This window comes from Amblyomma maculatum, chromosome 9 (assembly GCF_055883805.1).
Source record: "Amblyomma maculatum isolate TAMU_Amacu chromosome 9, ASM5588380v1, whole genome shotgun sequence".
Lineage (NCBI taxonomy): Eukaryota > Metazoa > Arthropoda > Arachnida > Ixodida > Ixodidae > Amblyomma > Amblyomma maculatum.
Genome location: NC_139352.1, coordinates 11,078,460 through 11,102,217, shown reverse-complemented (window position 1 = coordinate 11,102,217; position 23,758 = coordinate 11,078,460). Strand labels below are relative to the sequence as shown.

Below are 23,758 nucleotides of genomic sequence, written 5' to 3'. Positions count from 1 at the left end.
CGCTCCAAGTCGGCCAGCTTCCTCCGTAAGTGGGCGTCTTGATCGGAGCCCCGCTTACGCCACTTGCCGGTCGCCTCAATGGCGAGACTCAAAGCGGCGGGGATGGAATCGGGGCGCCCGAGACGTACCTGGCGCTGGACTTCAGGATCCCCGATGGCGTCAAGAAAGGCCTCCGTGCCGATCGAAGTCACGGCGTTCTGAGGCGCTCCCGGCAGGGACTGCAATGCCAACAGCTCGATATCTGCGCGAGGTCCTGCAGACTTTCCCCGGGACCCGGCCGGCGCGCACGCAGGAGCTGGTATTGTTGCTTGGGTAGCGGAGGTCTACCGACAGTCTTGTATGGCGCTCGGCGCTGAGCATGAGTGAGCGCCATCTTACCGCTGCCACCAAAATGTTACAGGGTAGGGATGACACGCAGAGGATAGACGCATAGAAGGTAGTAGTTGTTGTTGTTCGTTGTAGGTGACAGTATTTTTTATAATGTCCATTTGACTGTATGATAGATACCTAATAATTAGGAGCTAGTGTTGCTGAAATAATTTGAAATTTTGAGGCGATGTAATAGAAAGCAATGAAAAAAGGAATAAAATTGTAAATTACTACTATTACTACTACTACTACTACTACTACTACTACTACTACTACTAATAATAATAATAATAATAATTATAATAATAATAATAAAATACAAATCAGCCCGTCACTCGCCGAACACCACCGGCTTCATTGACCTCTTCTTCCCACTTTATCTTCCACGCGGTAGCGCTGTACTTCTTTATCTTCCATACCGTAACAATACCCACAATCTCTTCCCACATACGATTCTGGGATTCAGAGGCCACTGGGATTCAGAGGCTACACAGGACATCATGCTTCAAATTTCCGAAGAAATTCTACACCCCAGCATCGAAAGCGCACGAGAGCCTTACTGGCTTTGGATCTCACCAAACCGTTTAAAAATACACAACATGGCTCAATCCCTGATGCCGTTTTCAGCCTAGGAGTATAGAGAACGCACCCACTCATATATCACAGCCTTTATTCGTGACCGCACCGTGCAACTCAAACGCGTTCTTGTAGAATCCCCCACCTTCTTTAGAGGTAATTGCGAAACAATTCAGGGATCAATTATCTCTCCCTTACTATTTAACATCACCCTAATCCCGATGGCCCGCAAACTAACTCAAATCCCTTATCTCTTCCACACCCTCTATGCGGACATTACCATATGGACAACCACGGGAAATGTAGGAAGCATAGAGGACACTCTCCAAGCACGAGCGGACGTAGTGGCAACGCACGCAGCATCCATCGGCCTAGCGTGTTCCCCCACCAAGTCCGAACTCCTTTTGCTCCACCCGAACCCCCGACTTGCAAAGAAAAAAAAAAATGCCCCCATACACATCACCGTAGATGGACTCCCAGTAAATGAGGTCAGCAAACTTCGAATTCTGGGAATGTTCCTGCAAAATAATGGACTCAACATAGAAACTATCCTCAAACTGACTATTGCCACCCATCAAATTATCCGACTCATCAAACGAATAGCGAACAAGCACAGAGGCACGCGAGAGCACGGTCTCCGGCGCTTTATACAAGCATTCGTCATCAGCCGAATGATCTATTCCCTCCCATATCTCTATCTTACAAAAGCAGAAAAGAAAAAAGTGGACGCACTCATTCATCAGGCGTACAAAACAGCACTTCACCTCTCGAAATATACCCCTACCACATGCCTCCTAAACATGGGAGTACACAAAACAATCCAAGAAATAGTGGAGGCTCATCGTACCGCTCAAATCAACAGACTTTCCTCCACAGAGACGGGCAGGTTCATCCTCGCCTCGCTAAAACACCAACCAATTGATCCACCCTCCGATAACAGCCATCTTGTTCCCTAACACATCCAGGACAACCTTACCATACAACTACTACCTAAGAATATGCACCCTGCACCACAAGACACGACGAGAAGCTCGAGCCAAGGCGTTACACAAGGCCCACGCGAATGACACCGATGTGACCTACGTAGATGCGGCCGAACACAATCAATCCACGGCATATGCCATCAGTGTACTTTCGTATAACTTCCATCACACAGTTTCCGCCTCTGTCAAAGCAAAAACGCCGGCGGAGGCCAAAGAGGCAGCCATAGCGTTAGCCATCTCCTCTTCCACTGCCACACTCATTTTCAGCGATTCTAAACGGGCGATCCAAAATTTCGCAAGAGGACAAATACACCCAGTCACCCATCAAATCTTAACCTCTGGCTCCACAGCTCCCTGACCCATTCATATCTTATGGGTACCAGGCCATGCAGGCAACCCCGGTAACGAGGCAATCCCCTCAATTGCTCGAGAGCACGTCAATCGAGCGGGGCATACCGAAGACTGGGGAAGCACGCGGGACAGACTTCTCACCTGTTATGGTATAACTCTTCACTACCGAGAACAACGACTCTTCTATCCCCCACTTCACACCTCTCTCTCTCAAAACCCCATCAAATAATCTGGCGACAGCTACAAGCCAAAATCTTTCCCTGCCCAGCTTGGTTAGGCATTGGCACACCCGGGCCGGTACGACCCCACATGCGCTCTATGTGGCGCACCTAGAGCTACCTTCGATCACATAATGCTTATATGCAAATATTTCAAGCAACCGCCCAATTGGGGCTTCACAGACACTGAGGGTTGGGAGATCGCGGTCTCCAGCTCGGACCCAGCCACGCAGCAGATGCTGGTTAACTGGGCTAAAGCAGTCGCTGCCAGGCACGGCCTGACAGACACCAACCGGGGTCAGGAGCCACCCCGATACTTGTAATATACCCTGGTTCCTTCAAAAAAATGTTTTTACTACCACCACCGACCAGGTGGAGACGGGTGCGTGCTTGCAGAGGGAGGACGCTTGTGCGGGTCAGGGCACATGAATATATAGGGGGAGATGAAGTTTGGTGGTGGGATGGCAGCTCTTCTTTCACCCCGTCCCTCCCTTCCCTTATGGCGCGGTCCATGTGTCCACCAGGAACTGTGACAGATACTGCGCCTTCTTTGCACCACCCTAGTACGTCGTTCGTGTGGAGGCTCCTTTGATTACCCTCTCCATACGCGGCAGCTTTGATATGAACCGCAGCCCTATCGGAACTTGTGCCGCGCGCTCCGATCTGTCCCTGCTAAATATTTTCAGCACGCGGTACCTTCCATGGAGCGTCACGTGGAAATGCGCTCTGCGCACCTCTCTTTTAAGGCGAAAGTCTAAATAGGCTCATCAGTGTCTGTCCACGGAAGTGTCACACTTCGAGAGTTTCCGCGGGACACCGCGTGATTGTGACGTCATCACCAGGTGACGTCATCTACAATGGCTTATTTTGACGTCATAATGAGGTCACATCCGCTCTCGTATAATAAACCGAACTGACGTTATTATGAAGTCACGTCCGGTCATGGACAATGGCATCACCAGGCGATTCACGCATATACAAAGCTGACCCCGCCGGGCGTTTCTGCTGCGTCTTTCACTTGGCGCTTCTTCTAAGGGCACACCACACACTGCAGAATACGGAAGCAGAAGCAGTTAAGCAGGAATCAGCGGGGTTTCAAACAATGGCTTTCGCATTTTTGCGCTTTAGTGGTTCAGAGTGCCACACACATTTTTGATGCCTAGTGTGGGGTGTCAGGTCGGCGCACGGGTGCGCGCCCTTTCACTTTGCTGGCCGCCGCATCCATGGCTCGCAGTAGGTTGCTAGCGTGCTGGCGGGCAGCCTATCGCTATAGGAAGCATGTCGCAAGTCTGGGGGCACAGTATACACGCTTCCAGATTACAGAGAGGCACAACTGTTAGCATATTTTAATGTAGAATTATCGATATATCGAACTATTTCGTGATCCCCTTTGCGCTCGATATACCTGGGATCGACTAGCAGTTGCAAATCTATGCGGCGCAGTTGACCAGACGACGCAGTCAACAAAGCAGCTGCATCTGCGGCGGACACGTAGAATACCAAGTGGCAAAAGTCTTAATTCGGTCTGGCGTTCCCGTTTTTTACAAGAGGCGCTCGCGCAATGTAATGAGGCTGGCGTCTTCTGTGGTAAAACTAAACAATGCGAATATTGAGGAAAAAATTGTTACCACTCACTGTCTTTTGCAACAGCCTCTTTCAGTAGGGCCTAGAAAACGGCAATAAACAGTTTTAATATGTATCTTTATATCATATACGACATTATTTCTCCCAGAGCCGCATTTCAGGTGTTGTAGCCTGTGCAAGCAGCGGAAAGAATGAGTGGAGTTGGCAATTCTGACATTCGCATATTCGGTCACAGTGCGCTAAATCTCCCTCATAACACATCAGTACCAGACTAAACGAGAGCTACTTCGCTCACTTAGCTGCTTTTAGGAACAGTGAAAAAGGGAGAAAGATAGAGGTGGTGAGGATCGGGTAACAGCAGGTCTTTTGACTGACGTTGGGGTGGTTGTGCTACAAAACTGACCACACTGTGTGCGTAACGAATTACGACTCCCAAGTGGATTGGAAACTTGGATATCGCTAATATTATTCGTTGCCCACAAGGTATTCACTAAATAATCTGCAATTCAGCCGGGACAACCTTAGGCTTGTCAGTCGGGACAACCTTAGGTCCACCAAAGGACCAGACAAGCTTTCGTCAAGCTTCTCGACAATCGACCACATTCATACAAGGTGACAGAGAAATTGTCACTCTATGATCAACCGCTATATATGCAGCATTCATAAACAACATTACAGCGTTTGGCTCAGTTAAGCCTCAAAAGTAATGCAACCATTATGGAATCAGGTTGTGGAAGAGTCTTGTGTAAAATATTTGAACATATAGCGGCTGCCTAAGCAAGGAGACACGATCTCTGGAGTGGTGCTTACTGCGTGCTTGCAAGGAGTGTTCAAGGATCTGGAATGGGAAAATCTAGGGATAACATTTAGTGAGAAGTACTGAGCTGGAATAGGAACAGCTAGGGATAATAATCAAGGGAGAAAGTATTAGGTGTATCTTAAGCGTCCTGTTCCAGTTTTTTGTCTTTCTGACACATAAAAATATGAATAGGATAGGCCAGTGCTCCAACATAGTAAAACATAACTCACATGCATATCCAAAATGGCCGTTGAGTATATCGCAGTTCAAAAAGCCCCTTGTCAAGCTTAGCGCTATACTGAGCAACAATGCGAGTTTTTCATCACGTTCGCAATGAAGCGGCGTGGCTGATGCCTCCATAGCCTTAACAGACCCACTGAGATCGACCATAAGATTTTAAATACTTTGGTCCACAGTAAATTTATGGTACGTGCATTGCTGGTAAGAATTGTGCCCTCCAGCAAGAAGGTCATGGAAGGGTGCGCGAAATGAGGCTTTGCACCAGCAGGACATGGCTATGGAAGTGAGCGAATTCTAGAAAGTAGAGTATTTCACAACTTACCATGTGATGTCTACATAACACAGCTCTATACCAAATTTTTCTCAGAAATCTTGTTAAAATTTTCCAACAGTGTTCGGCATGGAGTTGGCGCCAGGTATGCAATCGGAAGCCGACGTTATTAGCATCTACTTCGGGAGTAGAGTTCGGTTCTAGAAGTTACACACATCATACAAGGACTGGTTTCTAGTCCCTAGCTCATGTAAGTCTCGAACCAGCTCCGGAAAAAGAAAATTATGCTGTTTAAAAGGACGTTAGCATTTCTGGACATTACGTGCATCCCTGTAGCCCGCTCAACCTCTCGACAATGATCTCGTCCGCACTTGTACGCTTGCTCGGCACTTGTTTCCCTTACTGAGAAGTCCGCGACGTGTTCCTCATTCAGCTTGCTTTGATCAACTACGTCATAACTGCTTCTCTACCACTCTCCTCATTATAGGATAAAGAGGGGAGACGGTGTTCGCTTTTTGCTGTTGTGGTTCATAACTGTCGCTCTTGGCTACTCATCTTGTGCGGGCAGTGGATCGCACTGCGAGTAGAGGTCGATCGAGTTTTTCAGAAACGCCACTGTGTAGGAACCTTGACAACGCGGCCTGGTGACATAGACTCACAAACCTGTGACGCACACACTGCTGCAGCGAGCGATGGTGCGCAGGCGAAACTACTCGCTGATGCAACTACCCTTTAGTTCTCCAGGCTTGGCGATCACGTCACTTTAATGTGATATGACGTCACTAGATGTTGCGCTTATAACAGAGTGACGCAAGTATTAATAGTGCGAGCAATGGGGCTCGCGATCGCGAGAACGACCATTTAGGCACTCATTGTAAGCGAATTAAAATGTATTTCAAACGTTTGTTGCGCACGCTTGGCTGCGCGTGCTCTTGCATGCAGAGGAAGCCCATGCAGGCTTTTTCCTAAGCCTCAAATATGTGTCTCAACCCATCTCGCAATTCCAGCTCACAACTTGTTGGCAGCAACGTATGAGATGGAAAATGGATGTAAAGAATATATGTTTGGAGATAATAAGTAACATTTTGGGTTACGGTATGAGATACTTGTTCCGTGTCTCTTATCTCAGCTTGAGGGTTCTTCCTTGGCGTCATGTTGGATATGCAAGGGCACGCACACGTTGTTCAAAGTACATGCTTACAGGAGCGACGACAATGACATGTTATTAAAAGCTGTTTGGCTTTAAAAGAGCATTGAGAACGAATAAAGCTAAACTGTTTCTATAGGGTACCACGTTCTAGTCACAAAATGGAGTTTTCGCAAACTAGAAAAGGTAAGAAAACTGCAGGTGACGGCACCAACGCATATTTTCGTAAGCAAAATGCGTGTGTAGCCACTGATTTATCGCACACCAACAATCACTTCGAAACGGTGACGACCCTTCCTACACAAAATCAGACAAGGACGTCATGTATTTGAATCCACTCATGAGAAGATTCATAAACCACTGATTTTATATCTGATAAATGCATAATTTGCTGCTGAATAACCTCGATGCAGTAAAAAAAAAAAAAGCGAGCCTACAATAATTGGACTGAGCTTCACTCAATGTTCCTTCACGCGAGCACTCCCTTCCGCCGTCACTGCCCAATTCAGGCTTTTCTGTCCCATGAAGTAACTGGCGAACACCGTTGATAGCCACGAATATCTCTATTTTCTTGACGTGCTTCCTTATCTTCTGAGCTGCCCTGACAGTATTGCGATGCTACACTTGGCACCAGTGAATCCCGCTTGTGCTTCGCAGGTAGGAATTCGAAAGCGTAGTACGACGCCTTTTACGGCCCAGCGCACATGCGCATGCGCTGACCCTCCGCCGATTCTGCAGAGTCGTTCTGAGATAAGACGAGAACTTGCACTTTCTGGCCTGCGCTAGGCTAGTGCTAAAGAAAGTATGAAAAGTAGGCGCGCAGATCATGCGCACACATGTTCTGCGCACGCATGTTCTTTAAAGAAACGTCGGCAAGGACAGGATAAAGAATCAACACGCCATAACGCAAAAATCATCTATGCTTGGATTGCGAAACATTTGGTATTGTACGACGCACGTTTTAAAATTTCTGCGATTATCATCATCATTCGCCCATTTTCTGTTTCCGCGGTGCATAATTGCAGGTTACAAGGAAAGACAAAGATGCGCAAATTTATCGCTGCAAATAGCGGCGGTAAGCGCGTAGTGCACATCGCTATCGGTTTGCGAATAATCGCACCTCCCGGTATAGGTTGCGTTTGGAAGCAGCGCCAGTGATGAACAAAGCGACGCTCAGCAACGACGCAGGAAACGCTAGTCGAGACACCGGAGCAGCGTCTCACAGCAGGCAGCAGTCGCAGGTGACAATGGTGCCGGTTTCAGAGCTGTTGCGTCGTATGACGGACCGACTCGTGGCTATGCCTAACGCCGCGACGCATGTCATCGAGGAGTACATAATTCAAGAAAGCCTAGAACCATTTCCTGTAAGCTACGTGGCCAATGTTCTCGATGATGAACAGCCCGGGCTTCCCGTCGGTCTGGAATTGCCGTCTGCAGTAGCCCCGTCTCCGGATTCAGGTGAGCGGCGAAGCCCGGCTCCGGCTCAAACACCAACCCCTGCGTTGATGACTGAATCAACGCCGAGCCGTGGTACGATTCCGACTGTGGAGCTGGTTTTGTCCCCAAGCATGGTCCTCGCCGCCGTCGCCGCCGTCCCTGAGGACCCGACTTTCGCCTTTGGCCCAGACGTGCCTGTGATACCGGTTCCTGCCCCGTCTCTGATACCCATCCCGATAACGCGTGCGACTGCTGAGCAGACTCCTCGCATGAAAATCGTGGGAAGGAAGAGACACGTGCCCACGTCTCGGAGACCTCAACTGCTGAGGATCAAGGGCCCGAAGGAGTGGACAGTTGACGAGGTGGCTCAGTACATAACAAGGGTTCCAGGATGCGAGAAATACGCCGTGAAATTCCGCGATCACCTAATTGACGGAGAAGCCTTGTTTCTCCTCAACGAGCATCACCTAATGAATGCTATGAGCATGAAGCTAGGCCCGGCTGTAAAGATTTGCGCCGTCATAAGGTCGCTGCGAGAGACACTGTAGCGAAACCGAGCGTGTCTCGAAACACGTTGTTTTCAGACTTTTCTTTCGCGTGCCACCTGTGTCAGGTGCTGGCACTCGCTTTCTGTTCCTCGTGAGGACCGTGCTGAAAATAAAGATCAGCGAAGGTCTGTGGCTGGTGAGCGTTAGGTTTCAGTAAATGCGACTGTTTTGTACACTCATCCTGAATTGCGCCGGAATATCTTTTCTTTACAATAAAATATTTCTTATGGTGTCCATTCATTTTCCTCCAGTAATTTGGTTGCATTCTGTAATACTGATCTCAAACAACCGCACTTACGGAACTTGCAACGAAGCTGCGTTGCAAGTATAGGCAATGTTTGTTTTGTGGGGTTTAACGTCCCAAGGCGACTCAGGCTATGAGAGACGCCGTAGTGGAGGACTCCGGAAATTTGGACCGCCTGGGATTCTTTAACGTGCACTGACATCGCACAGTACACGGGTGCCTTGCCTTTCGCCTCCATCGAAAAGCGGCCGCTGAGGTCGGGATTCGATCCCGCATCCTTGGGAATAATAGTCGAGCGTCGTAACCACTGCTCCACCCCGGCGGGGTTTCGTCCTTAGCTTTTCTATGCTCCGACGTTTGGTGCGCTCACCACTCATCTCGGATGACCGAAGTGCTTTCTCGCGAAAGGATGGCCAACAACTGTTCGGTGAACAATTTCAGACACGACAAGCGTTCCATTACTACAAATGCTTTGGGTGTGAATATCTAGGTAAGAGCGTCTGGTTGGATCCATTATGTAAAGGATGCTCGCCAAAACAAAGGTTTGTTTAAACTCCCAAAGTTTCCTGACGTGCTCGGTCCGTTCTTTCGGGGCGACTGAATGGTAAGCATGAGGCTGGAAACGCCTTGTTTTCCTGTTGTCACGTGATACGTGGTGTTACTGTTTCGTACAGTATATGCTTCGCGCAGACGCCGTAGATAGTTGGCTACGCATTATCAGGTCCCAGTGGCGGCGCAGTAGTTACTCCCGACATGCATAGTACTCATATAGGGTTCCGGCTTTGCACACTTCCTAACGCGGTCTCAATTTTGTCTATAAAGTATTTCGGCCTGGCGGATCTCTAAACACAGTGTCATACATTAGATTACTCACCGATGTCATGTCGATTTGGTGCCACTGTCACTCGTACACACTACACGTGTCCAAACGGACTGTTCACAAGGTCTGCTTCAAACGTCCGGGTCGCAGATGCGCTTTCGGAAACTCGAGTGGAGTGATCAGTCACACCACTATCTCAAAATCCTCTTTTCTTGGTTCCCGTTGATTGAGCTCATGCATAGACCCTATCTTGGCGGATATGTTCCTTCTATTACGCTCGGCAGTCTGGCGTCACCGTCTGGCAAGCCGTTCCTCTTTCTTCAGGCGTCTCCGCTGTTCTCTTCGACTTCTTGCGCTCCTTCTCTCTTCGCTGCTGCTGCTGCTGGTGCTATGCGGCGCTTTTTACGCTCTGCGCCCCGCCGCGGGGTGGTGCAGTGGTAAGACGCCGACTACTGTGCCGGAGTACCCGGGTCGATTGCTGATGGGGCTGGTACAGGTGGGTCACCGCCGCTTGCGGCGGGCGCTCGCCTGGCACCGAATTTTTATCTGTTCAGGCCGTCATTGCACACGCCACCGCTGGTGGCGGACGACGGCTGTTGTTGCGGCGCGCGTCTTTCTTTCCTTCTTGCTTTCCTTTCTTCTCTCTTTTCTCTTCTATCTGCACGAGGCAGCGTAGGTGGCTCAGCTACAGAGCCAGTAGCAGGCCCGTGCATTTTCTTTTACTTCTTCCACAACAACAACAACAACAACAACAACAACGGGTTCGATTGACTGATTTATAGGAAGGGAAAGGCGCGGTAACTGTCTCACTTTTTCTCTGTGGACACCACGACAGCGCCGCAAAAGAAGGGAGGAAGGTGGGAGTGAAAGTGGAAAGAGAGAAAGAGGAGGAGAAAGAGGAGCCGTACTGGAGGGCTACGGAGTAATTTCGACCACCTGGGGATCTTTAACTTGCGCTGACATCGCACAGCACATGGACGCCTCTTCGTTTCGCCTCCATCGAAACGCAACCGCCGAGGTCGGGTTTGAACCCGGGTACTCCGGCACAGTAGTCGGGCGTCTTTCCACTGCACCACCCCGGCGGGGCTCCCGGTTTCGAACTCGACCTCGGCGGCTGCGTTTCGATGGAGGCGAAACGAAGAGCCGTCCGTGTGCTGTGCGATGTCAGCGCACATTAAAGATACCCAGGTGGTCGAAAATACTCCGAAGCCCTCCTCTACAGCTCCTCTTTTTCTCTTTCCACTTTCACTCCCACCTTCCTCCCTTCCCTTACGGCGCGGTTGAGGTGTCCACAGAGAACAAGTGAGACAGTTACCGCGCCTTTCCCTTCCTATAAATCAATCAGCTTTTTTTACGCTCTGCCGGCGGCTGCGTTTCGATGGAAGCGAAACGGACACGTCCGTGGGCTGGGCAAGGTGGTCGATGTTATCCTAAACCCTCCACTACGGCTCCTCTTTCTCTCTTCCCACTTTTCTCCCACCTTCCACCCTTCTATTGCAGAGCGGTTCATATGTCCACAGAGCAAGTGTGACAGCTACTGCGCCTTTCCTTTCCTGTGAACCAATTTATTGTTATTAATTATTACTATTATTATTAGTGTGGTCTGCATCATGGTGTCTTCGCTTGGCAAGGCGTTTTCGCATTTGTTCGGGCGTCTAGGCTGCTCTGCATCTTGTCTGCGCATGCCAAGATATTCTTTTGTTCGGGCGTCTCTGTTGCGTAGGCAGGGGAGTCGACACGTGGCCGCGGATGTTGTTGTGGGTGTAGAAAGAAGGAAAAGAAAATGCACAGGCCTGCTACTGGCTCTGTAACTGAGCCACCTCCGCTGCCTCGTTGTGTTGTGGATTAGGAAGAAGGAAAAGAAAATGCACGGGCCTGCTACTGGCTCTGTAGCTGAGCAACCTTCGCTGCCTGATTTAAAAAAAAAACATTTATTTATAGGAAGGGAAAAGCGCGGTAACTGTCGCACTTGTTTTCTGTGGACACCGCAACCGCGCCGTAAGGGAAGGGAGGAAGGTGGGAGTGAAAGTGGAAAGAGAGAGGGAGGAGCCGTAGTGGAGGGCTACGGAGTAATTTCGACCACCTGGGGATCTTTAACGTGCGCTGACATCGCACAGCACACGGACGCCTCTTCGTTTCGCCTCCATCGAAACGCAGCCGCCGAGGTCGGGTTCGAACCCGGGTACTCCGGCACAGTGGTCGGGCGTCTTACCACTGCACCACCCCGGCGGGGCTCCCCGTGAATACATGTACCATGCCGTAAAGGAAGGGAGGAAGGTGGGAGTGAGAGGGAGATAGAGGTGCCGTAGTGGAGGGCTGCGATCCACCGCGCTATATTGGCTTTCGCCTCATCGCACTTTAGGGGTCCAGTGTCCTCGAATTTTTTTTATTAAGGCGAAAGCCTTTAATGGCTCACGCAATCGTGGACAAAATGTGTCCCGCTTTTGCGGCGGCTCTGATTGGCCAAGGTGGGATGACGTCATAGAAGTCTCCCCAATCACAGAGCACCACCGCAGTATGCGCGAATGCGTGCCTTATATGGCCATAACCCAATCAATGATGGAATAGTAATTAATTAATTATTTAACGACTAGTTAAAATCTACGTAATTATGTAAATAAAGAATTAATGGCTAATAATAAGTGATTAATTACCTACCTAAAAATACTCATTTGTGCCAGTTGCGTAGCAGATTGCGGCACTCAGGCTTTCGGCTTTCACTACTTTAGTCGCTAAAGTTGGTCGTAATTTTTGCAAAAGGAAGGAAAAGGTGTTGGCCAGCCCCGGTATCTGCAGTGGCCTAAAACACAAGGTTAGGTTCGGAAGTCGGTCGCAGTTGTGCGCGCGGCTGCGGGGGAGGCGAGGTGAAAAGTCGAGAAGGGCGGAGACGGCGGCGGATGCGAGGCTCTTGTTCGGTGCGGGTAGTGAACCGCATTCGAATCACGTTGGGTTTTGCGACGATGAGACAGTTTTGCAAAAATGCTTTACCAGCTGAAAAATTTTGTTTCACTAACACGCGCATATAAACAGCAGTAAAGAGGTACCGCTTCGTTCAAAAGCTTTGTCTGCTCCTCTAATGTCGCAAGGTATGCTCTCGCGTCAACTTATGCCCTGCCCTTGTGGTGCGGTGGTAAGACACTCGACTACTGTGCCGGAGTACCCGGGTTAAATCAACGAAGGTGGTTCAATCCCGACCGTCGGCGGCTGCGTTTCAATGAAGGCGAAACGAAGTGGCGTCCGTGTGATGTGCGATTTCAGTGTGCACTTAAAGATCCCCAGGTGGTTGAAATTACTCCGGAGCCCTCCACAACGGAACCCCTTTGTTTCTTTCCGTTTTCACTCCCACCTTCGTCCAACACCTTCTCGACTTTTTGCTTCGTCCCTTCCCTTACGGCGCGTTTCAGGTGTCCACAGAACATGCATGACAGATACTACTTGACCTTTCCGTTCCTGTGAATCAATCAATATTATTAATCAACGTATGCTCGTTTAGGACTTCCTCTTAGGTTTTGGACCGAAAGAGCAACGGGTAATAAGCCAGCAATCAGCAACCCACCGCTACCCCCCCCCCCCCCCCCAGTCGAGCCGGGGCATAAGCGAAACTGCTGAGGGGTGGCTGTTATTGCCCCTACAGGGCTGGCACTGGTGGGTAAACGCCGCTTAAGGGCGGAGCTATAGCCTGCCACCGAATTTTTATCTGTTGTAGGCCGTCATTGCACCCGCCACAGCTTCGGTGGGGGACGACAGCTGTTGCGACGCGCATCTTTCTCCCCCTGTTCTTTTTTATCGCGAAAGCAATACTGTTAGCACTTCTAGCCTTTGGCGTGTCGTTGCGCCTCCATACATGACCTTTCACGTGACCGTGTGACGTCACGCCAGACCAAGAGACAAGGCCCCAACTCGCGCCATCGGATGGTGGAGGTGAGTCCTTACATGAGCCGCAGCGGTGACGTCACACCATTTTCACATGACTGTGTGACGTCACGCCAGACCGAGAGACGGGGCCCCAGCTCGCGCCATCGGATGGTGGCGGCGAGTCCATACACGCCGCTGTGTAGCAGCCGAGAGAGGGCGCTCGCTGTTTGTGACGTACAGGCGGTACAGGGAGATATGGGCTGGGCAACTTTCGAAGTACGGGAAGAAATATTATATGAGGAACGCCTGAGGAAATTGGACAGTAACAGATGGGCAGCTAAAGTATTTAAATACCTGTACTTAAAAAGTGTTGACTCACAATGGAGGAAAAGAACTAGGAAACTAACTGGTAAGTATGCTAGTCACAAGGACGGAGAAATAAAGAGCATTAAGCAAGAGGTGAAAAACACAGAAGGTAAAAATTGGATAAATTCAATGGAAAAGAAACAGAGTGTGAAATTATACCGAAAGTGGAAAATGCAGACCAGGAAGGAAACTTCTTTGATAATTCAAGAGGCAGTGCCCTACTTTTTGAAGCTAGATCAGGGTTCCTTAGAACACGCAGCTACAAAAAGAAATTTAACAATGGAGATGACGCATGTACTGTATGTGGTAACTCCAGTGAAACAATTGGCCATATTATAATCGAATGTAATGTTATCCATCCGGAAGTTGATGCAGGCGCAGTCTCTGTTCCTGAAGCTCTGGGGTTTAGAGATACCAGTGGTCGGGTGAATAAACCGGCGGTGGAAACTAGCAAAAAACCACTGAAAGATTGGTGGCTTAAAAGCAGAGAAGTGGCATAATGTTGGTAACGTAGAAATAAAAATTTAATAAATAGAATGATGGTTTAGTTAACCAATTTAAATCAATAATTAAGATATAGGCAGAAAAATGAGCATGATAGGTCTGCTACCACCCCGTTTCAAAGGGGACGCTCCTATATTTCACCCATCCATCCATCGTCACGCTAGGAGGATAAATGGGGCTGTGGCTCGGCTCCTCGCAGTAGTCGGGGCGCAGTCTTTAAAGCAGTAACCGCATGAGGCGACAACCCCTAGCGATCCGTCGCGCGACGCCGCCGCCAACGCCGGTCTTTGTCGCTGGTGCATACCGCATGGAGCGACGGCGCTCAGCGACAGAGGCGCGTTTTCAGCGTTGCTCTGTTACCGCCAGAGGTGGGCATTTGACCTCAAAAAGTGCAACCTCACCTCAACCTCAATAAAAATTTCCTGACTTCACTCAACCTCAACCTCACGCTTTGAGGTTGAGGTTTGACCAGGTGACCTCACCTCAATTTTTCTGATGCCACACCGACCTCACTCAACCTCACCTCAAACTCAAACTGTGAGTTTGAGGTCGGTCGCTCGACCTCAAAAAAAAAAAAAAAAAGGTTTTTCACTTGAGAACACTAACTATAAAACGTCCTGGCACAAGTCCTGTGCGGTGACACGCCGTAATGACGACATAAATTTTAAACAACATTATATATGATGAGGCTTACTTGTAAAGTAAAAAATTTGAAATGAACATTTGCGAGCGGGGCTACTGATTCATAGCAGGTTGGCCTAATACCGGCCGTATAATTGGTCAGTTTCAACTCTTCGAATTTTATTTTTATTTGTTTTGATATGGTGACTTTTGACCTGATTCCTGCTGTAATGCTTGTGTGTCCTTGGCGCTGCTGGATGCGAACCCCTGAAGGTCTGCAGTGAAACGTCGCACATATCTGTGACCTTCAAATAGTGTTTCCTCATAACAAGCAAGTAATAATTTCTTGGTGAAGACATTTTCCTGTGCATTGAAATCGAATCGAATGACAAAATCACAAGCAATCTAATGTTTCTTCAATGTTACGTCTCTGTTACAAAAAAAAAAGTAGATCGACCATTTACGTATATATGGAAGCTGTAGTACCACAACATTCTTTTATCAAATTGACTACTGACGTGGGACTTATCACAAGAGGCGGACAGAACAAAATGTTGCCATATGCAGAGATGCTTAGTTACGAAAAGGTAAAGCGTGCTTGACTTTTGACATTGCGCTACTTTCGATAATCCTGACGAGCGGGTAGTGCTGTATAGAACAAACGCCGTGACAAATTATTGGAAAGATTACCCTCCCTTCTACTTATAATAACTAACGGTGAATTTGCAGCCCCAAAACATTTCTTTCATCATTGATGTAAGTTAAAGAAATAATGCGTTGGATTAGGGATAATTCGCACATTACCTTGAGATGCCGAGAGAAGCTCAAAAGCTGGTTTCCTTGTCCACACAGTTTCTTGTCGCAGTGAATGCATTCCAAGTTTACAGTGCTTTTCGTTTCTTTTGCGTGGCTATTGTAACGGAAATGGCCTTCGATGTCTTTGTCAATTCGACAACTGCGCGCGCACACATCATCGTCGGTATATTTAGATTTTTTCGCTATATCTGCCATAACCACACCTGCCATAACCGCAGCCATGTCATGCACCCTCGACGCCGAACGCAACAATGCGAGAGACCTCGAAGAAGAAGGGCAGACCTCAGCTGGAAAGGGCGGAAACTTCCGTCATAAATTACAGCAAGTCGCCGACCACGGCATGGCTGCGTGTCTTCGCTTGAAAATGACGGCCACGGTAAATGGCGAAGAACACAGCATGTTGTTTAGATTCTGCCTTTTTTTTTCCTTTTTGGCCGACTTCGGGCGGCTCACCGACGCCGTTTAAGGGCGACTTCCAAGCAGACGTTCCAGGGACGATTGGTGTCGATGAGAACGGGGGGTTGAGACACCAGCTTCTAGTCGCGATGAGAGAACCACGCCCAGTGGGAGAATGAGGCGCGAACACTTAACCCATGCTACGGGAGTTGTTTCGTTTTTCTTCGACTGCACAATATCCGTCAGAGAGGAAGACTAGCGGGTGGTGAGCAGGGTTACTTCGCGTCTACACGGAGGAAGAGCAGAGTTTGAACACTGACGTGTCCCTCCTACGAAACGATGAGATGCCTGCATGCTCGACAAGCGACAGAAGTCCGTGCAGCCGCCGCGGTGTTCCTAGAAGCGAGAAGAGCGTCTTTATATTTCTTTAGACCAACAGGAATACGCCAGTCGGAGGTATAGCGCACAACCTAAAGCCAAGGAAGCAAAAAGAAAAAGAAAAGAATGTTGCGAGAGGAAGAATCTGAGAATTGTCTCTTCTGATTTTTTTGTATTTTTTTCTTAGGTGGGGGAGGGGGGAGGGGGGAGGAAGAAGGGTGACGATTGGCCTCACCGCAGAAAAGCGGCCGGTTGTGAGTAAACGCGGGTGCACAAACGCGAGAGGGGGCACTGGTAAGTGACCACACAAAACAAAAATAAGAAGTGAGGAAAAATAGGGGTGGTGCAAGTGTACTGAAAAACTAAAGAGAAGAAGAGACGCAGATCTTCACTCGCGCATTCACACGCTCGAGCACCGTGCACACATCACGCTCTCTTGCCCACACTGCCACTGTCCTTGTAACTCTCGGCCCCGTTGACAGAAACGCACTTAAAAATGCCTAAAACTCACAAACTCCCGGAGGCGCGCGTATGTGCAGTGGCTTACTTTCCAAGAAATGCCGAGGGGTTTCCCGGGTGCGCGCTTTGTCCGCTAGTTGAGATCGGACACCGGCTGCGGAGCCGAAAGAGCAGAAGCCAGCTTACGAACAAAAGGCGCGCCCGCCACGTTGGCTGCAAGCTGTAAAACGGAGGGGAGGCCCTCGATAAACAAACATGTAAATGAAAAAGGCGCAAGCTCACGTAGGGTATGAGAAAGGAATGACTGCAAGCAGTCGTCAGTCACCTGTCTGTTCTTCAATGATTCTTCGAGAAGGGCACATTAAATTTATATTTTTATGTAAGGGTTAATTTAATGTCTAGTGACTAATAATAATAATAATAATAATAATAATAATAATAATAATAATAATAAAAGAGTGGATTGCACTGATACAACTACGATCTACCGTCCTATTGCTGTCTTTCGTTTTAACTCGTACCATATACAATAGTAAAAGCAGATTTTATTTACTAAAATACAGTCTTTGTGGAGTGACTTCTCGTCAAGCCATTTATCTCTCGGCTCTTCTGCATCCTTGTTCTTTCCATATGGCTCTCTGAAACCTCCTCTCTCGTGCCATCCTCCCCAAGCAATTCCTTGGTTTCTGGACCTTGCGCTTCCCTCTTTTCTACTATTGTAGTTTTTTTTTTCCGAGAAGCCGACACACCCACGTAGGTCTCGAAACCCTTCGAGTTTGCGCAGACTTTCTTTACTTCTCAAACTCGCTCGGAATGGTGGCGGGATCTTGTTTCACCTTCTTACGAGTCTGCAGCCGTCGTCCGACCCTACTCGTTTGCCGCGCTGCACTTTACGTCCCCCCCCCCCTTTTTTTTTTCGTGTCGAATGCAAACGCACAGACGCAAACTGTTCGTTACGAGCGCGTTGGTCGCCAAAAGAGTGTACACGACACGCATTATGAAAGATGTTTTGCCGACTATTTTATCGCTGTGGGAAACAATAATTTCGACCTCAAAAGCCGACCTCACTCAACCTCAAACTCACGCATGAGGTTGAGGTCTCATTTGCTGACCTCACTCAAAAATATTTCAGGTGTTGCCGACCTCACCTCAACCTCACCTCAGTCCGTGAGGTTGAGGTCATTGTGAGGTTGAGGTTGACCTCATGAGGTTGCCCACCTCTGGTTACCGCCGCCTCGTCATTCGGTCAAGGGGAATGCAGTCACGCTATATCCCATTTCTAACACTAAACAGCATGAAGTACGATAAAACACTGATGAAATCTCTTGTAACGCATCGTATTTTAAAGGGTCACAGCGCAGCGGTGCGTTACGTTACGTGCGATGCCGACTTGCATTGCAAGCAGCGACTTTCTCCTGCTCCTTTCGGAAATTAACAATATCAAGCCACGCTAACCTTTTTCTTTCCTTTATTACCCTTCCAAGCTTTTACTGAATTGTCTCGATGCACTCATATATATATATACACAGATCAGACGAAGTAAGCGCGTGAAGGCACCAGGTTCTTCGCCCAAACCGGACTAGGAAAACTAACTTCACACGCAATAAAAAGAAAAAAAAAAAGCCAGAACGGAAGTTGAGCACCCTAAAGCCCTCTGCGATTGGCTGCCTCGCGAGCTGCTTCCGGGCGACACGCGAAATTTTCTAAAAACCCAGAAACCGAGCGACGGCGACGAGCGGCAATGCTTTGGAGGCGCTCAGCCCGTCGCGCGACGGCGTCGCGCGTCATGTCGCCGCGAATTGTCGCCGCGAATTGTCGCCTCATGCGGTTAGCGCTTTACGGTATGTCGGATGATGCGTATGAGGCGAGGCTGAAAAGATCTGCTGCAGCCAAGCGGCGGCGCCGTGCTGAAGAAACAGAAGACGAACCGCCTGGCTACACTTGGCTCAACTAGGCGTAGCTTGAATGTTTAGCTGAACTGGTTGGTCTATGTATGAGCAGAATCAATTGCTTTCGCAATTCTCCGGGCTTAACCAAGTTGAGCCACAGCAATTTTTTTTTCTTGTCTATTTTCTCTTCTGTCCGCACGAGGCAGCGGAGGGGGCTCAGCTACAGAGTCAGTAGCATGCCCGTGCATTTCCTTTTCCTTCTTCCTACAGTCGCTACAACCCCCCCCCCCCCCCCCCCTTTCACTTTCACTGCGGGCACGGTGGAAGGAAACGTTAGACATGTACCTTTTTATACGCCGTAGTTTGTTGCTATAACAAGCGACCTCTAGTAACGTAATGATAATAGTATGCTTATGATTATATGCTTAATAATACAGCATAATCCCATAGATTTCGTCCTCCCCGACAATCTCTAGTCAAAGCCCAAAAGAAGTCCGAGGATGACATCGAGGGCGACTCACCGGCATTACATAGTATGTTTAACATGATGCCACGCGACAGCGATTGAGATTCACACGCCTCGGCAGAACGACATCTGGTGCGTGCGGCGTGGCTGTACGCCTGTGTCGTCATCATATGACGTCACGCAAGTCACTGCTGTCCAGGCCATGAGCGGGAGTTTCAATTTTTCTTCAAGTTCTGGTTTTTTAAAATTATTGCTTGCGTATTGTAAAAAATGTAATCGCGTACTGTGATTTATATTGCCTTCAGCAATATAAATCAATAATTAACTCAATACGGTCGAAAAATCGCCAAAGCTGCCTTTTAAAGCAATACCGTTTTTCTAGGCTCATGGCGAATATCTTGCGCCTGCGAGATGTCCGTGAAATGACGCGAAATGTATTCGCGATATGCGTCAACGAGATTCCAAGATACTCCAAGAAATGTGCCAGCGAGACCTTGCAATAGGCCCTGACGTCAGCGTAATTTCCCCGGTAAGGACGTCGCAAAGGTTCTTACGACGAAGCAAAAGAAAGTGATGAAATTTAACGAGTATACACAAACTCGCACGATAGAGGAAGAAGAGGTAGACAGAAGAGGAAGAAGAGAAGGAGGAATGAGCTTCGCCAATAATTAAGCTCTTAAGGGAAACTAAGTGGCATCCTGTAATTTTTTACTTAATGGTGACAAGCCCATTAATCAAATTGCAGTCGCGCAAACCCAGTATTGCTACTGGGTTTTGAATCCGTATTTATTGGCTCGAGTAATTGTTGTTTTCTTTGGATCCGCCATGTTTGCGCTTTAGGAGATTATTATTTTTTCTTGCGCCTGGAATAATTTGCTAGTGATCTGGAACTAACCGACAAAGAAAACACGTTCGAAGTACTTTTTCATTGGGAAGACTTTTAGAGCTATTGTAGTTGGTGTCTAATCATGTCGACAAAACCACGCTCATAAATGATTTAGAAAGTGTTGTGTCAGTGTAATGCCACGTTCTGCCTGTGTGAGGATCGCTTAAATGTCGCTACATCGTTTAGAGTGCCCTTTCGGCGTTCGCAAGCAGCGATATTGAGTACGTTAGTGATGAAGCCCGGTCGTAATTGATTTGCTTGGTTGCCTCGAGAATGTTTTTTAAATTTCTTTTTCAAGTGCGATGAAGCAGCATGTTACATGCTTAAGTTACATTAGCCACCCTAGTGAAAAATACCGTATCGTGCCAAACCGGTTTTTACTGATCCTGTATTATCCGGAATAAATTTCATTCCGGTGGTACCAGTCCTATATGATCTTTAAACAGGTTTGTAGCGGACCGGTATAACGCCCAAATCGAACAGACCAAATCAGTTGGAGCCTATACCGGAGATGCCCAGGTGGAGACGGGGAGACGACGACCGATACGAATCTCAATCGGATGGAAAGATCCAGTGTGGAGCTAATACCGGACAGACAATTTCCGGTATACATCTCAAACCGTACATCCCTTCCGATATGAACCTGAAACCGGACGCATCGGTGCGGTATGGAGTTGATATACTGGACAGACCATGTTGGTATGTATCTAAATTCGGACGGACCAGTCCGGTATGGAGCTAATACCGCACAGACCATTTCCAGCAGCATCACGAATACCCCGCCGGGGTGGCGCAGTGGTTACGGCGCTCGACTACTAAAGCGATAGCGTTAAGGGCCCCGTGTCGCAGAAAAGTCGGTGTCGTCGTTGGCGGCCGCCGTCCCGCGTCGTCCGGCGTTGACCGTGAGCGAAAAATCCCAGAAGCATTAATAAATAAAAACAAGTAGGAAAACCGCAGACCTGCGGAATCCAACGTGGGCCTCCGGGGTGCGAGACGAGCACGCTAACCACTCCGCCACGCCAGCTAGATGGTTTGAAATGGACAAAGGCGCGTCTATTGATTGCGGTGTTGTCTCAGAAATGTCCCTTAGAGAAGTGTATTGTGGCGTATAATAATAATTATGAGCATGTAAATTACAGAATTACAGAACACGCAGTTAAGCGAGTGGCAAATTACTTTTCCGCTGTACTTCCTCTTCGCTTGGCGTGCACGTAGCGCCATAATGCGTGTGGCGCACGGAGTAAGATAGACAGGGCATGGCCTCCGAGATCTTCATCGCGCCGGCTCGGATCGGCAACGATGTTGCCGATGAACTACGACTGCAACTTGAGGCCCGCGTGTTTCGGCAAGGTGGCTGGCAGCGCTTCTACGTCCCGGAAGGAATTATAAATAAAATAAGTATAGCAAAAAGCGCGACAAGCAAATGAGTAGATGGTGCGAACGGGGCGCGATAACGCTATCGCGTTCCTTTCTTAATGACGAAGCTTAAGCGTCCTCCTATTTTTGTTCCCAAGGATGCGGGATCGAATCCCGGCTTCGGCGGCCGCTTTTCGATGGAGGCGAAAAGCAAGGCGCCCGTGTGCTGTGCGATGTCAGTGCACGTTAAAGAACCCCAGGTGGTCGAAATTTCCGGAGTCCTTCACTACGGCGTCTCTCATATAGCCCGAGTAGCTTTGGGACGTTAAACCCCACAAACCAAACCAACCAGTAGCATCACGAATAGGGAATTTCAGTCCGGTACGGAGCTCATATACCAGACAAATCATGTGCAGTTTTACTCAACCCGGACGAACCCGTAATTTATGGAACTGATAGCGGACAGAGTATTTTCGCTTCTCAAATCAAGCCTGACCCATCGATGGAGTTCTATCAGAATGACCATGCCGCAGGATGCCAGTGTGCTAAATAAGCATGCAGCCATACCAAATATACATTACAACTTTTCTGCGTGTGTGGTGTACGCACTATTTCAGAAATACCTCGAAGATATGAAGCCATCGCAGTGTGCGCTAGCAAGTTTTTTTATACGCGCAGCGCATCGCTTTTGCACGTGCAATAGTCGCTGCAGCGCGTCCGATCTTGCGGGGTACCTTCTTCAGTTCAGTTCAGTCGTTCAGTCGTGTCCGACTCTTCGTGACCCTATGGACCATTTCACGCCACGCTTTCCGGTCTCTCACTATCTTCCTAACATCACATAACTTCATCTGCAGTGCCTCGAGGATGCCATCTAACCATCGCGTTCGCTGCCTACCCCTTCTCCGGCGACCGTCAACCTTTCCCAACATCAACTCTTTCTCCAGCGACTCCTATCTTCTCATCAGATGACCAAAGTAGCTGAGATTTAACTTTAGAATTTGACCCTCCAATGAGCAGTCAGGGTTTATGGTCGACAATATCGACTGATTTGATCCTCTGGCAGTCCAAGGAACTCTCAAGAGTCTTCGCCAGCGTCAATTCTTCGGCGGTCAGCCTTTTTCACAGCCCAACTCTCGCATCCATACATCACAACTGGAAATACCATAGCACGAGTTATGCGGATCTTGGTTGGCAGACTAATGTCTCTGCTCTTTACTAGGCGGTCAAGGCTAACCATTGCTCTCTTTCCCAGAAGCAGGCGTCTCCTAATTTCATGGCTGCAGTCTCCTTCCGAGGTAATCTTGGAGCCCAAGAAGAGAAAATCTGTCACAGCTTCCACGTCTTGTCCATTGTACCTAAGACTATAAGCATTCATTGCGAAAGTGGAAGGAAGAACGTAGCATTTCGCTGGTGACGACGAAAATTCGCTCGAACATGAATGAGTGTATGGTTGCACATCAAAATATGCACAGATAGCCGCATATTGGGAGACACTTAGCCAAGTGTTTAGATGTGTGAAACGCTTAGTCAGATGCTGGTAGCACGTGAAGCTAAAACATGCAACATGATCAGGCCCCGCCGGGGTGGTATAGTGGTAAGACGCCCGACTACTGTCCGGAATTCCCGGGTTCGAACCCGACCTCGGCGGCTGCGTTTCGATGGAGGCGAAACGAAGAGGCGTCCGTGTGCTGTGCGATGTCAGCGCATGTTAAAGATTCCCAGGTGGTCGAAATTACTCCGTAGCCCTCCACTACGGCTCCTCTTTCTCTCTTTCCGCTTTAACTTCCATCTTCCTCCCCTGCCTTACGGCGCGGTTCAGGTGTCCACAGGCACAAGTGTGACTGCGCCTTTCCCTTCCCGTGAACCAACTATTATGATTATTATTATTGCAACATGATCAGCAATATTAAGCCGAATGTTAAATAAATTGGTTCACAGGAAGGGAAAGGCGCAGTAACTGTCACACTTGCTCTGTGGACACCCGAACCGCGCCGTAAGGGAAGGGAGGAAGGTGGGAATGAAAGTGGAAAGAGAGAAAGAGGAGCCGTAGTGGAGGGCTACGGAGTAATTTCGACCACCTGGGGATCTTTAACGTGCGCTGACATCGCACAGCACACGACGCCTCTTCGTTTCGCCTCCATCGAAACGCAGCCGCCCAGGTCGGGTTTGAACCCGGGAA

General features: G+C 48.7%; 1 protein-coding gene across 1 annotated transcript; it reads left to right on the top strand.

Moving 5' to 3' along the window:
- The first annotated feature begins 7,479 nt into the window (after positions 1 to 7,479).
- On the top strand, positions 7,480 to 8,757 carry LOC146178277 (uncharacterized). The gene has a single exon (XM_084578083.1). It carries the CDS (start codon positions 7,696 to 7,698, stop codon positions 8,521 to 8,523), a length of 828 nt encoding a protein of 275 aa, XP_084434209.1. The 5' UTR covers positions 7,480 to 7,695; the 3' UTR covers positions 8,524 to 8,757.
- The last annotated feature ends 15,001 nt before the right edge of the window (positions 8,758 to 23,758 follow it).